The sequence below is a fragment of the Peromyscus maniculatus genome, chromosome 13, assembly GCF_049852395.1.
Source record: "Peromyscus maniculatus bairdii isolate BWxNUB_F1_BW_parent chromosome 13, HU_Pman_BW_mat_3.1, whole genome shotgun sequence".
In the NCBI taxonomy this organism is placed as follows: domain Eukaryota; kingdom Metazoa; phylum Chordata; class Mammalia; order Rodentia; family Cricetidae; genus Peromyscus; species Peromyscus maniculatus.
The window spans coordinates 60,219,924-60,236,080 of record NC_134864.1 but is presented as its reverse complement, the minus strand read 5'-3'; the positions used below and the strand labels follow the sequence as shown (position 1 = coordinate 60,236,080).

Below are 16,157 nucleotides of genomic sequence, written 5' to 3'. Positions count from 1 at the left end.
TATCACCCAATGAAATTTACAGCCCCGCCTGGCAAATCTCATTCACCCATCCTCCAAGGTTCCCTCATACCTGTTATCTTAATCCTCCCTAACAAGTGTTCCCACACCCACACGTTCCCAGATGTCTCACCATTACAGCACTGACCACTGAGCTCCAGAGTCACTGCTGACTCACCACCTCACCCCGAACCCTTCCAGAGCAGAGACGATGTTATTCATCTTTAAACCACATGGTCTAGTTCAGTGCTTGGATCATAGTTGGATGCTCAATAAATCTGTGTTACACAGACAAATTAATAGCGCTTTTCCTGTTTGCGGTGTTCAATTAGACTGCAGCTTTATTACCACAGCAACGTGTGAGAACACATGCTACACGTTAAAGAGCATGGCGGCTTCCAGCGACACATCTGAAGTCGGGATTTCTACCGAAACAGTTCTAAATTCTATAAAAGTCTGAACAACACCGCCTATAATAAAGATGTAGTTGATGTTCTGCCAGCATCATGGCTACCTTCCCTAAAAATTCACTTCCACAAAGCTCCGCTTACACCATTTACTCACCCAGCCACTCACTACCCTCAATTCACGTCTATCTCTTCCAAAAGAATTCAGATAAGTTTTCACTCATCAGCACGTTTCATCTGCCCATTCATCTCCCTCATACCATCTCATACAATATGGGGAAGATACCCAAGTCCATTGTGCTAAATAATTTAAATTCTATATCATTTCTTGAGAGTGGAGACATTGTTTTTATTGTCTATCAAAACTGTACCCTCAACCAAACTTTTAAAATCAAAAGAGCTCACCTAGTATTTTGTGCCTAATATTTTCCAAGAAACGTTAGACACTAGGCAGCAAAATTCAAAGTAAATTCTACAGTGGAATGCATTATACTGTTGCAGAATATTTGTATACACCGTGAAGATGAATCTTTGCCAAGTCACTTTCTGTGATACTGAGAACTGAACCCTGGGCCTCATGCATGCCAGATGGGCATTTCTACCACTAAGCCACACCCCCAGCTTTTGCCAAGTCACCTTCTGATTGGTTTAATAGAGAGCTGAATGGCCAATAGCTAGGCAGGAGAAAGGATAGGCAGGAATTCTGGGGAAAGAGAGAACTCTGGGAAGAAGAATGGCCAGTCACCAGCCAGACTCAGAGCAAGTACGACTTGCCGTACTAAGGAAAAAGAAAAGCCACATGGCAGAACATAGATAAAAGAAGCAGGTTAATTTGAATTAGAAGAGCTAGTTGGGGACAAGCCTAAGCTAAAGGCCAAACTTCCATAATTAATAATAAGTCTCCATGTCATTATTTGCAGGCTGGTGTTCCAAGAAAGTCCGACGAGAACACTTTTTACATTATACTACTAACATTTATCCTCCTGTTTATTGTCTTTCAGTCAATGAACGTGCAAGGAAGCAAGTCACAAGGGAAAAAGTAGCAAATATCACACAGTGTGTACCTGTAGGCAGAGCACTCCCGGCTTGAGCTCTTAGAGCATTCCCATGTACAGCGGACAGACAGACAGACAGACTCACCCGGCTTGTGCTCTTAGAGCATTCCCATGTACAGCGGACGGACAGACAGACTCACCTGGTGAGTTCTGGGGAGATGACACTGGGGAACCTCGCGGGGACTGACAGTAGCTGGGGTGGAGTAAGGCATGTGGAGGCACATATGACATTATCTCTTCCTCAAACAAGCTAGGGAAAGACACAAAATAGAATATACACATTAGCCAAAGAGGCCCAGAAGACCGCTTCCACAGTGAGGGGGGAGAGGGAGGAGGAAGGGGAGGTGGGGGTAGGGGAGGAGGAGGAGGAGGAGGAGGCCTCCTGTGAAGCCTCTTGTGTTCTCCTCCATGACGATTTAACAGGTAGTTTCCTTCCACAGTTTCAGACCTGGAAACATCCATGTACAGGTAAAGCACAATTTTGTTGTGGCATTTTTAATGTTCTCTGTAAGTAGTTATTATGCTAGAGTTTTTTACCCACCTCCCTCAATCAACAATACTGTGGTCTGATATCTGTGTGGATACATAAGGATCTAGAATATTCCTTTCGCTGGCTGTATATCAGGCCATTCTATGAACATACTAGTTTATTTATTCCTATTTTTTTTTAATATTTACCCTTTCCCCATGTGGTAGTTTGAGTGTCACTGGCCCCATGAGGTCACAGGGAGTGGCACTAGGGGGTGTGACTTTGTTGAAGTAGGTGTGGTCTTGTTGGAGGAAGTGTGTCACTGTGGGAGCAGGCTTTGAAGCTTCCTATCCTCAGGGTACTGCCCAGTATCTCAGACCACTTCCTGTTGCCTGCAGATCAAAATGTATTCTACTCCAGCACCATGTCTGTCTGCACGCCACCATGTTACACCATGATGATAATGGACTGAACCTCTGAACATGTAAGTCACCCCAACTAAATGTTTTTCCTTCATAAGAGTTGCTGTGGTCATGGTGTCTCTTCACAGCAATAGAAACCCTAAGACATCCCAAGTGTCTGCTTTTTATCATCAATGGCACTATGGATGTCCTCCTCTACATGGAATCTTCTTCATGTGTGAGTTTCTTCTTGTGAACGCGATATACACACAAAAGAAGAGTTGCTTAGTAAAAGCACATACTAACCCAACCCAACCCAATCCAGCCCCCCCAACCCCCACAGCAAGCCCTGCAGTCCAACTAGAATTGTGGCTAGTTACATATCTACACATAGGATGGTATTTGACCAAACATTCACCCTGACATTTTGTATGTGGTTAAGACATCTTCAAAAATCACACACACTCACTTTGGTGGACTTCAGTGTTTACAAAAAAAATGAGGGAATAAACCAAATCACCATCACACAATGGTAAAAAGTTAAGGACAAAGGAATTTTATTAAGTGCAGACATAAGGTCATCTGCCTTAAAAATCAAACAAACAAACTAATATTATTTGAATCCAGTTCTTCTTATATTTTAATTTTTTATGAATATTATTCTAATATAAACCTACACGTATATTTACATCTTCTAACATGGATTTTTCACTATCTGCTTTCAAAGATGATGACATTTTCTAAGTGTTTAATCTGCAAAGACTATGAAAATGTATTTGAAATATGACAATATTGGGGATGGAGTGATGGCTCACTGTTGACAGCACTTGCTGTTCTCATAGAGGGCCTGTACTCAGTCCCCTGTACCGACATGGTGGCTCACAACCCTCTATAACTCTAGTACCAGGAGACCTGACTCGCTGGCCTCCGCGGGCACTGGCCACAAACAGTGTGTATACACACATGCCAGCAAAACACCCAGACAGGTAAAAACAGATACATAATTCTTAAAAATATGAAAACATTTTTAGCCTTTTTAATCATACAAGATGTTGCCAATTTGTGTACCAGAGAAGTTGTCTCAGCAGAAACTTCAATCTCCCCAAACCCAATAGTAGGAGAGTGCCTCAGCCCCACTGGGCATCATCAGACTTTTTAGGTGTTAGGATTCTGCCGCCACTCCAGCTGCATGACCGCACATGCTAAGATCAGGAGCTAAGCAAGGGGTCTTGCATCTTACATCATCCCTGTGCTACGTGACTGCAAGTACACTTGCACAATCATGCAATCAGCGCATGCGTGGCGTAGCTCTGTAAGCCTAACTGCGCATGTGCACGGGAATCCTTAAAAAGCCAGACACAGACTCCTCCTCTCTCTGTTCTCTCCTGCCCCCACCATCTCCTTCTCTCTCCTTCTCTCTCTCTCTCTCTCTCTCTCTCTCTCTCTCTCTCTCTCTCTCTCTCTCTCTCTCTCTCTCTCTCTCTCTCCTCTCTGCATGTGCTTCTTCCCCAGGCCTGGTTCTTTTGTGGCTCTCTCCCCACAATAAAGCTCTGATACTGGGTTTTGTCGTGGCTCACGACCAGCGCCGCTTATCATTTCATTAAGTTCTACAAATGTCACGTAAAATGGTGGCTCATTGTACAAAACTGCATCTTAAGGTCACCAGCGTCTTCCCACACATGTATTAACCAAATCCTCTTCAGTTCCTGTGAGAGGCCACCCATTTCCTTCACCCAGTTTTTGTTTCTCTTCTTTTAAAATAACTGAAAGTCATTCTTCACCTGCTCATTATCTGTTGTCAAAATCGCCCCTCCAGCTTGCTACATTTTTCATGCCTTCACTTGTGGCATCTTTTGTTATACAACTTTAAAATGTTTTCCTATGTCCAAATTTATTAACTATTTCCTATGTGACTCCTGAAAAAGGTACATTTTAATGAAGTTAGTTATTGAAAGAATATAGGAAATGAATAATCAATAACAAAGTTAACATCATTTAATTTCTTTATGTTTTATAATAGTAATAGAAAAATACCTTTAAATGGGTTCAATTTGATTTGAATAATGTCTCAAAGCTACACAGGCTCACACTGTGGCTCACTGACAATCAAATACGTTTGTACCAGAACTGATTCTGCTCTCTAAGAAATAACAACCCCAAAGAGACACAGATTCACCCAGTAAGTATACAGCAAGTATATCTTTTAAGTGTATAAAAAAAACAAAATGTGACAAAAAAAAATTCCACATTTCCAGTAAGTAGTAAATACTATTTATTAGGTAAGTACAGATAGTATATTGTACCACTGTGTACTATAAATAAGTACATTTAATAACTCAAATGAAATGATGGTCTAGAATTGACTCCATAACATGTCATAACTATAGAATTATTAGGTCTTCAACTTCTTCAAAGGCCCTTTAGTTTCCGTGAACATGCTAATTTTCCCAAGCAAAAGACAATGCAGTCTTGCTCATTATTTGTGAGATTTTTAAACACGTCCAAATTCAACCATGTAGCATATAAGAATTTCATGTAGATGATGGCCTTTGACAAAGTACAAACATTTTAGCTATAATTAACTAAAATGTTTAATACTATACCATCTAAAGATTATTTCATTAAAGACAGATGGAGAATAAGACTATTAGCCATGGTCACACCATTTTGAAAAGCTCTTGGTCTGGTGTCACTGAGACCACAGTAATCCGAATTCCAGACCTAGTTTCTTAATCCCTGCTTCTGCCCCCTGCAGACACCCTGCTAATGGCTGGCTGCTCTGTTTATTCATCACCTGACATTCTCTTACCTACTCCTCACCATTCTTCTTCACTCCTGGTAATGGCGATTTCAGGCCCAAGGTTCACTTTTCAGCCTCCTTCCCGCCTCCCCTCTGCCCTGTAACTAGCCCAGCGTGTGTGCACATGGGGGCTCTCCTTCTTAGGGATTCCCCTCTAGAGAGCTGTTTTCTCCCAAATAAAAGCCTGTGTTGTCTTAAGTTGCTTCTTTCCTTGTCTGCCTTTCCTGATACTGACCTCTTCAGAGACGTCTGGTTCTTTTTTTTTTTGGTTTTTCAAGACAGGGTTTCTCCGTGTAGCTCTGCGCCTTTTCCTGGAACTCACTTGGTAGCCCAGGCTGGCCTCGAACTCACAGAGATCCACCTGCCTCTGCCTCCCGAGTGGTGGGATTAAAGGCGTGCGCCACCACCGCCCGGCTGTTCTTGTTTTTTATTAATTTATTTTTATAATGAAAGTATACGCTTTGACAGAAACATCATGTTCTGGCATTAACAGACCAATAGTCTTCCTGACTATCTGATAAGCTATACCATTTGCAGAACTAGTTCAGTGTACCTCAGTTAAAAGGGTCGCCTGATAGATTGAGAAGGGACACCCTGCCCCCAAGGGTCTTCAGAGTTAAGGGAAGAGAAACAGTCTGGGGGAGTGACTGCACCTTTGGAATCTTGTTTCATCCACAACCAAGGACTAGCAAGAAATATGGCGACAAACACTAGGAAGGAGAGAATCAGAGTCAGGGTCAAAAGAAAAAGAAAAGAAAACAAAACAAAACCTACAACACCTTGTGGCCTTTGGCACTCAGGGATAAAGAACTCACTGCCTGAGTGGCCAGCTGTCACTGTTGCCTTTGATCCCAGGGAGACCTCCAGGGCAGTTTCCCAGCCAGTGGGTCCTGCAAAGCATTGTTGTAGTTGTGATTTGCCTATGCTTGATGGATGATCTCAAACACGAGAAAGTTTTGTGAAAACTTTACAGTTGCCCTGCCAAAGTACTCTAAAATTTAAAACCAAACCCAATTTAACCACCGTGAAGGAAAATGCAATGGGTCAGTGCCATGAAACTCTATCAAACTGGTAGGACCATTGAACAAACCTCAACCTTTTCATTTCCCAAACCTAAACTCTCAAAACCATAAAGTAAATAAGCTACACCTAAAATCTAGCAAAAGGAGACAAAGCACATTTTAAGCAAAAAGAAAAAGTGGAAAGAAAATATAGACATGACCTCTGCTCTGGGCTGAGGGGTGGCTGCCTTCTGTCCCACTTAAGGAGTGGGACATGTGATTGGTTTGTCTTTATAACCTCTCCCTTTCCCGGTGGTGTAAAGCCTGAGTAAGCAAGTCTTGGGGGTACTAGACATAATATGAGATGAATTATTATGAAAGTTGCATCCTAAATCTTCAATGTGACAATTTCCTTAAGACTTTGAGGAGGAGGGGGCCATTTTTAGGCTATCAACACAGGCATGTTATTTTCTAAAATGTTCCACAGTATCTGACAGCAGAGAACTTCTACCTGAAGTCTTAGTGTTCCATACCTCAGTAACATGACCAGGTCTGCATCACTCGAAAGCCGCACCAATCCAGGGGTCCCTTCAGTTCGGATAAATTGTATCTTCTCCCTGTTTAGTCAAGGAAACAGTGCAAGTGTATGGATCAGGCTTTGGAATGTAACTTATTACATAACCACACTTTCTATCATGGCCGCAGCATTTTGGGTACCTATTAAATGGCATTGTGCTATGGAACCTTAGGAATACAAATCCCCAACAGACACAGTCCTTGCTTTTGAGAAGAACTTTGTGGGGCTGGAATGAGGTAGTAGAATGCATGCCTAGCATGCAGAAGGTCCTGAATTCATCCCCAGCACTACAAAGAAAAACAAAAAAAACAACAACAACAAAACAAAACATATAGGGAAAGAAGCCCATGGGCAGCAACAACTTCTAATGTTGGGAGAAAATAGTTATTTTATTGCTTCGAACACTCCTTATAGACAGACAGTACTGCTCCCAGCTAGTAAAACCAGTCCCCTTTCTGGGTTAAGGCCACCTGTGAGTTTGAATCTAGCAACAGTTTTAAAGGGCGGTTCCCTGTTCTTCAAAGAGCCGCCACCCAGATTTGTCTTCTGCCGTTCCAAAGGTGTCATGTAGGAACATCCACCTACTTTCCTGAAAAATGAACTTGTAAGTTATGTGTGGCAAGCTCTTTCATAGTTGAAAACAGACAGTACTTGTGCTTGTAAAGAACATGGCTATGTTAAATAACGAAAAACAGAAACACTCTTAGTTATTAAGACTTGTAAAGCAGATTGTGTGTATATTGTGCAAATGTAAACAGACCTCACACACCAGATACAATGCTGTTAGTGGGTGTGTGAATCAGTGGTGGCGTGCTCGGCTGGCACAAACATACAAGGCCTTGGGCTAGACCCCTAATACAGTATGTACACACACACACACACACACACACACACACACACACACACACACACACTGCCATGATACGTTATTTCTGCCATTATCCGTCATGTGGTGACACCTTTGGTTGTACGAATTAAATGTTTTCTTGTTCTTTTTCTCCTTTATCTCATGTTATTTCAGAGCACACCACAGCGATGTATAAGAGAGGAAAATAAAAGTATAAGCTATGGCACTGGAATCATTTCATTTGGGTGCTAAGGATAAGGCATTTTGAGAACTGCAGCATAAAACCGGATGCATCTCTGGTTACTCACGGAGATTTAGTTCTTATCGGTAGAGTGCCGCGTTGCTCTATGTGGCATTTTCCCTGCATCTTAGGTTCCTAAGATCCGAGTTGCCTTATTAAGATTCTCTACAGAGTTGAAAGCCATGAGGGGGAAGCTGAGGTTCAACTGTCCAGATGAAAAGTCCCCAGACACAAAGAAACTGACTTGTCTCTAGTCACACAGCTTTGAGGGTTAGGGAACAGGGTGCAGGCCCTGGTGTCCTCTGGGTAGATCTATTTCACAGTTATTAGTACAGGAAGCGCCCAACTTTCATTGTTGTTAGAAACTTTTCTCTTCTGTCCTTTATAGTCAGCAAGAGACTATGAAGACATGAGACTTGGACATTGCTTTTTAAGAAATATGCTTATGATGCCCAGTTCCCTGCAAAGTCACTTCACCTTGAAGATCGGCACCAGGAAGGGCACCATCCCAAGACTGTTAGCATCACATTTGGAAGCACGTGACGGAAATCAGGGCCCATTCATTATCTGGCGAATTCTTTTATAAGAGATCTAAGAATTAGCTTTAAAAAAGTCTAAATTAGAAAAAAAAATCTTATCTTGTAGAAAAATGAACAACTCCTTAACCTAAGAAGTCAAGTCCTGTGTAAGGGTGGATAAGGATCTGCTTTGATCGTGAAGCTGTCTCTAACAAATATGCGCTTTATCTCTTCAGTCCATCACCACAAAGAAGCAAGGCAAATGGAGCGAAAACAAAGGATGGGCGGGCACTCGCCCTAACTGTGTTCACTGGAACCGGGCAGAGCGACGATACAGATGCTGTGTTCTAGGCCGCAGCACGGCCTGCAGACATCCTGTGAATAAGAGGGACATCATATCGCTCATCTGAGTCACAAGGAAGACACAGTGAAGGGGAGAAAAGAGGCTGGCATCGGAGGCAGGATGTCAGGGGGAAACTGCTCATCACTTTCTACATACTAACCACTAGGCAACGAAAACAACTGGTTTTGATTTTTCAGATGAGAACATACCGAGGCAGGCTGAGACTAGTTCTCTACCAGGCCAGCATGTTTGTCACAGTGACAAGCTATGGGTCATGCTTCCAGGAGAAAGCACTGGAGCACACCATCTGGTGTCTGCCGAATTAAGTCTGTCTGTCTGTCTGTCTGTCTCTCTCTCTCTGTCTCTCTCTTGTTCTTTTGTTTTTTCAAGACAGATTTTCTGTGTGTAGCCCTGGTTGTCCTGGAACTCGTTTTGTAGACCAGACTGGCCTCAAACTTAGTCACATGATGATAAACAGCCACAACTGTCATCTACAGTATCCAAGATATGCTTCTACCTTTTCCATGGGTTTGATCACTGAAAGGAGAAGACTCTGCCTCCTGAGTGCTGGGATTAAAGGCAAGAGCCAGCATACCCGGCTCCTTAGTACTTTCTTATACTAATAGTCACACATCTTTTCTTCAAAGATTTCTCAAGCACTCAGTTGTGCTGGGCACAGTCTTCCACAGACTTGGAATCCAATAAAGAAAATCACAAAATCGTCTGTCCTGGAGCTTATGGTGCTATAGAAAACCAAAGGCAATTCCCAGTATTATATAAAACCATGTCAAGTGCTCTGTTCATCTAACTGAACTGTCTTGGGCCTGAGCTGGAGTCCTTTCTAAAGCCTTTTCATGTGAAAACAAAAACGAGCCTAGTTTATTGATGATTAAGAGAATGGACTAAGGGGGAGGAAGAAAGAATTCAGCAGCGTCTCAGAAATGGCACATACTTCCCAAGAATGAAGAAGGAAACGCTCCTTGGTAATCAATGATTTGCCCAATATCCTATAGACCAGTGTTCCTCAAACTGCTACCTTCGTCTACTAGAAATCTGCAGACATGGTCCCAGATTCTGCAGCGAGTTTTAGGCGTCTTCTCCTTGTGGTGATGAAAACCACGAGGACGAGAGAAACATATTGTGGATACTGTGGGTGACAGGCAGGATTGTTTACCACCCTGTGACTCCACGTCCCATGACGTGCAGCTACAAGACAAGCGCTAGGCAATTCAACATGGACTCTTCAAGTGCTAGCAAGCAGGGCCGTCCGCCCGTCCGCCCCCAGGGCCTCGGCGTCAAGTATGAGAACAGGAGCTGTTCGCTGCTCACGCACGATTCTGATACCGATCGGAAAGACAGAACCTCTCTATTGCACCATGAATTGATTATCGTGAAAATGATCAAGGGAAGCTAAGTAATATGAGTTGCCACAGGCTGAAGAGAAAAGGGAAGAGATGGACTTAAAAAGGATATTATACAGTTATGCTAAATAATGCATGGAAGAGGGCGTGTCTTAGCCTACGGAAAGCTGTGCAGTGTCCTGCAAATAGAAAAGTGGAGGTGGGATCCACACACAGTGGGATACATTCCCTAACATTGTCACTGTGAGATCTGGGGGTATTCTAAGTAAACTGGTGGGCTAACCCACTGAGCCAGGTAATAGGAGGGAAGATGGCGGCTGGGAGAGTGCCAAGGACGCACGGCACAGGCCACCGAGGCCAAAGCAGAGGACTGAGTCAAACACTGGAGAAACGCAAGGCCAGTGGCTCTTTCTACTGGCAACAGTCTCAACATCAATTATTTGACTCCTGAAAAAAACCAAACAACAACAAAAACAACAACAACAAAAACACCTCAGGTAAAGTATTAATTCTACTGCCTCTCAGCATTTTGGCAAAGGCAAGTCTAGAATCTGTGTGTATCCGTTGAACATGTGATAATGCGCAGATCTACCCTTGGACAATATATTAAGTGGATACTGGAAGCGGGAATACGGGACAGGAGCTCACCCACTCTCTCGACACATCACCCTAGTAGTACAGTACCTCCAGAAATAGCACACCTTTCAGAGAGGACTTACAAAAAAAAGAATTAATTTACATCATATTAATTTTCTTAGTTTTAACTTAAATTTATACATCTCTTGGTTTATGGTTCATAAAAATTATAATCACAGGAAATTGATATGCATTTTATATTTAAACATATTTAAGTTTCTTCAGGATAAAAGTGGCTGCAGTCAATGTGATTGACCTACAATACTTCTTTTCCTTTTAGAAAATGAGGTTTTGACTCATATGAATTTCCATAAAGCTACTTAATATTTGGATTAATATAGTTTGACTATAATTAGAGGATTCTGAATATTACTTTAACATATTTATTCAAATTTATTCTGTTAATGTATAGAATTGAAAGGATCCTAAAAAACAAAAACCGAACCAAACCAAACCAAAAAACAAACAAAAAACCCTTTTGCCCCACAGTAGCGCGCAGGCTTTTAATCCCAGTACTCAGGAGGCAGAGGCAGGTAGATCTCAAGTCCAGCCTGGTCTACAGAGTGAGTTCCAGGACAGCCAGGACTACAGAGAAAAACTCTTTCTCAAAAAAGCCAAACAACAAAAAGAAAGAAAGAAAGAAAGAAAGAAAGAAAGAAAGAAAGAAAGAAAGAAAGAAAGAAAGAAAGAAAGAAAGAAAGAAAGAAAGAAAGAAAAAAGAAAAAGGATCTTATTCAATCTTAGTGGTTTATAATGAAGATTATAGATTCCTTTTGAGATATGAGTTTCTTGAGGGCAAAGGTCCTTCCTCCTATGTGCCTCTGGCCACATGCTTCATGGTGTTTTATACAAGGGAGAATTCAGTAAAATACCAGGCACATGGTCAGCTAATGCCAGAATAACAGACTCCTAACACCTACACTCCATGCTGGTCATGAAGAATATTGCTATCATTTCCTGCTGTGGCAGGAAAACCAACACAATCAGGGGGCTGGCTTCAGATTCCAGACTAAATTGGAATCCACCTAGGACAGCGAAGAGGCAGGTACGGGAGGGATTAAAGGAAAAATGCTAAACGGCATTGACGACAGGGACAGTGGCCTGTGTGTGCTGCCTCTCACACTCAGTCAGTCACCACTTCCTCCCAGGGCACAGATTTGCCTCCCGAGAGTGACTCTCTCGCAGAAAGGAGGTCATTTGAGGACAACGAGCACTGTCTTAAGACCGGAATTCCCACAGAAAACATTCTCACAGAAACCAGTCCCCTCTCTGGTCTTGCAGTTTAAGAAGGGCACGTGTTGAGGAAGGATCAGTGCAGACTCTGCATATCTGGGTTCCGGCAAAGCACTCAGTAACACACTTGCAAACACATGTGCTTTTAAAACTGCCTGAGGTGGTGGTGTTAGAGGACTGCTTGGCGTTCCCTAGTGGTACAGAGCCAAGAAAGGAAAACTAGCGATGGACATGGATGGCTATCACAGTCACAGGACGGTCCGCCTTGACAGATGACCCACAATAGAAAGGTTCGTTTTTTTTTTTCCCTACTTGCCACTCTGTAGGTTGTAGGTTTAGAATGTGACTCTTCTGGACACACAGAAATGACATGAGTTAGCCACATGTTGAGGATATCTTAGAGATGGATATAAATCATCTATAGGCCAAGGACTAAGACTTGCTTAACTGTGTTTCTTCATCTTAAAACAAGCATTTTTAGGATGCAAATACTTAGCCTAGAGCTTATTATATTGTAGGCCCTCCAAAGATTTTAAACTTGCAAGCCTGTTATTAGATGGGCAGCATAAATATTTGTGCTTTTTTTCAACAGAAGGCTTTGTTGGAAAGAGAGGCAAGCTAGGTTTCTGGAGATCTACTCTTTTCTGTGCTGATATTGGCAATTCATTCAAATCATACTGCTCATTCACTCCACAGATTTGTATTGAGGCTTTCTGTGAGGAATAGTAGATTAGACACTGACCTCTCCATAAAGTCAGAATGATGCTATGAGTATCAGACAGTTCATATGAAGGGTTTATGTTTCTCACAATTCAAAGGTGTCAGGAATCATGCATCCAGTAAAATTCTATGGTCCCTCCTTCCCTCCCCGCCTCCCTCCCTTCCCTCCTTATAATGCAAGGATCAATATAACAATGCTAATGCCTTCAAAATATTTATTTCTAGTTTTAATTACATGTATGTGTATGTGAGTGCCAGTGTCCATGGAGGCCAGGGACATTGGAACCCCTTGAATTGGAATTACAGTTAGTTATGAGCCACCAAATGTTGGGAATCAAACTCAGGTCTTCTGAAAGAGTAGCGAGTACTCTTAAAACAAAATCATTATTCTAGCCCCAAAGCTTTTTATTTAGATTTCTGTTACCTATGGTCAACCATAGCTCAAAAACAGTAAATGAAAAGTTCCCAGATAAACAAATTCATGTTTTAAACAACTTTTATTAAAGCATATTGTTATACTTGTCCTACTTATTTTGGAATTGTTACATTCTTGCTGTGTCAAATTTCTAAGTCAAATTTTATCACAAATATATATCGTGGTATATAGAGAATTCTTTTCCATGGGAACCATCAGGCAAATACTAGGTTCTTAGAACTTCGTCTCTACAGATCATAAGAAACTTCAGAACAACCAAACAATTTTGGACTCTGGAAAAGGAGTTTAACTATTATGTGCCAAAACATCTAGTTACAATACATCTTTCTGAAGGCATTTCATAGCTTGAACTCTAAGCCCATGATTCTAAAGAATCAACATCTATGAAAACCAGAATGTATGATGAGTTTTGTATTTCTATGAATTATAATATTTTGTTATGCATTTGATAAGTATTTTAATTGAGAATATATTCATAAATTGAAACTATAACTACCTGTACTTTGGCTTTCAAATAAACATATCCTCAAAATGCAAAAAATGAGACACAGGTATATGTCAAAAGCCTAGCGCACACATATAAGTTAGCACATATATTCAAATAAGGTGTGAATAGCAACTCTTTTGTGAAACTTTAGGCCTCAGAAATCTCTTCTGGATTTTACTCAGCCTTCTCTCTCTCTCAGATTGATTTCATTGTATGTATATAAAAGACTTTAGAGATAGGAACTGGTGAAAATCACACCAGCAAGCCATCCTTCACGGAAGTTAATCATGACCTAAGAGGCCCTAGCTGCAGTTCAAATGCATGCACGGAATTACATGGTTGCATTAATAGGTATGATGTGTCTCAAAGCTAGTGGCTTTAAAAATCTGGAGACGTTAAAGACAAATTATCTTCAACTCGGTCTCAGCAATGCAATCGAGGAGAAAAATGACCGACAGCTAACATCTAGCTTCATGTACAGCGCATTTGCTTTGCTTACACACTACCCAGCGCTTCATGATCCTTACTCATCCGCTCTTTAAAAGTGAATGGTAGAAACCAGTATCCTTCTCTCAGAGTAATGCCTTGAAAGACTCTCAACAGCTTCATTCAAAGTCCCCTTGAGTGGTAAGTAAACTGTAGAGTCAGAATTCAAAAGTAGGTCTGTCTAACCACAAATGTGAATTCTTAAGACATGTACCTAATTACTTCCCAAGAGACATAACTTCTGGTCTCCTAGTGAGAGATGAGAATCTTCTACCAAAGTTTCTAATGACCATTAATATGTATTGTTTATAATAATTTTAGTGAGATGCTTTTAAAAATTCAATAGTTATCCCTATGTAAACGGTCTGCGGGGAAATAACAGTCCCTATCTAGATTTTTTTATTATTTAAATTGAGTCCAGCAGCAAGGATCACAACATCACTATGTTCACATCTTTGCATCTAAGTGATCAGCAAACAAGTCACAGGAGATTGGGAGGCAGAGGGAGGCAGACCCTGGCAGGAGCAGGCCTCAGGATCAGCAGGGGCCAATTCAAGTTGCTTAGACAGAGAGTACAGATGATAGCTGAGGTTAATATTTCCAGCTCAGTTTTTGTTGTTTGTTTGTTTTGGTTTGTTTTTCTCTTTCAAATAGAGTTTCTCTGTGTAACAGCTCTGGGTGTCCTGGAACTCACTCTGTAGACCAGTCTGGCCTCGAACTCAGAGGTCCTCCTGCCTCTGCCTCCTGACTGCTGGGACTGGCAATTATGAACACCAGGATTGGTTTTACTTAAGCTAGCTTTTGGAAACTTTTAATTTTTAAACTCTACAAATTCTATAATTTTCTTTAGTTTCAAGGCAAATGTAATTTTAAAATATAATCACAGCCAAATTAAACTACAAAAAAACCTGCAAGTTTCTCCAAAAAAAAAAAGATAGAAAGGAACAGAAAAGGTCCACAGTTGTGTTTCAGTCTTGGGTAGTGAGCTGAGGCACAGGCCTGTTTGCTTCTGGTGGCTCAGAATTTCTTGGGACTTCCAAGTCATTTCTTTATTAGTAACTTAAAATACAAAATGGATATATTTACATAAAATGAAAGAAAATCTCACAGACCATTCTCATGGCAATGGACTCTCCATACAAAGCCTGTGTGCGAAGAAGAGTCAGTCTGCAGCCTGGTGCTTGCTGCCTGGGAAAACAGTATTGGTAGGGATCAGACTTCCTGGCTGGGCCTAATAACCACCACAGAGGGAAATTCATGATCCTTGTTCACAACAGAGTAGTATACAAATGCCAGAACTAAAAAAAATGTATGGAATTTTTATGTGTTATATTCACTCAAAGTATTATAAAAGGATGTTTTGAATGAAGATAGTTATATTTTGATACAATCTTTTGAGTTTTTCATTTTGGCTCTTATCTTCACATACACTAGGTATCTTGGTATGATTATTATCTTCCAATGCAAAGATGTAGTATAATTTAACAGTCCAATAGTGGCATTTCCCCTCAAACAGAAGTGGTAGCAAATTTGGATGCTCATATTTTTAAAAAATTATCTTATTTTTAATTATGCATATGTATGTGGAGGTTGGGATGTACATGTGTGAGCTCAATTTCCCGAGAAGTCAGAAGAGGGCATCAGATGCCCTGGAGCTGGAGTTACAGGTGGTTGTAAGCCACCCAACATGGGTGCTGGAAACCAAACCTGGATGCTCTGAGAGAGCAGTACACGGTCTTAACTACTGAGTCATACCCCCCTAGGACATTCATTTCTTAACTGGAGAAATAAACCCCTTCCAGGACTAGGGATTTGGAGTGACAAACTGGCACCATTCTAACCATCTGAGAGGTTAGAGAGAACCAACGTCATCCTGGACATGGACAACCACAGGCGTTCTACATGAAAGGAGAAAAATGGAATCTCAAGGGAGACTGGGTCTCAGTAAAGCCGAATCGATTGCTTGCTCTGCTCTGACTTAGGAGGAATCACAAACAACACAAGGAAAGCACAAAGAAAGAGATACCCACTTCAGTCTCCCAGTGGTGTCCCTTACTCAAGGGACAAGGAAGACTTCTGCTTCTCTCCAGTGGCTGTGCTATCTATCAATGAGGAGGAATGCATGGGAATCTGTATTGGTGT

The 16,157-nt window shown here is 41.5% G+C and overlaps 1 protein-coding gene across 4 annotated transcripts in view; it reads right to left on the bottom strand.

Annotated features, from left to right (window-relative positions):
• Hecw2 (HECT, C2 and WW domain containing E3 ubiquitin protein ligase 2) overlaps positions 1-16,157 on the bottom strand; it is a 363,433-nt gene that overhangs the window by 51,237 nt on the left and 296,039 nt on the right. For all 4 annotated transcript variants that reach the window (XM_042260383.2, XM_076550401.1, XM_006974869.4 and 1 more), the window contains 2 exons: positions 6,664-6,747; positions 1,600-1,709 (listed from right to left, as the gene is read on the bottom strand). In XM_042260383.2, coding sequence (XP_042116317.1) covers positions 1,600-1,709; positions 6,664-6,747 — 194 coding nt within the window. The remainder of the gene's footprint in view (positions 1-1,599; positions 1,710-6,663; positions 6,748-16,157) is intronic.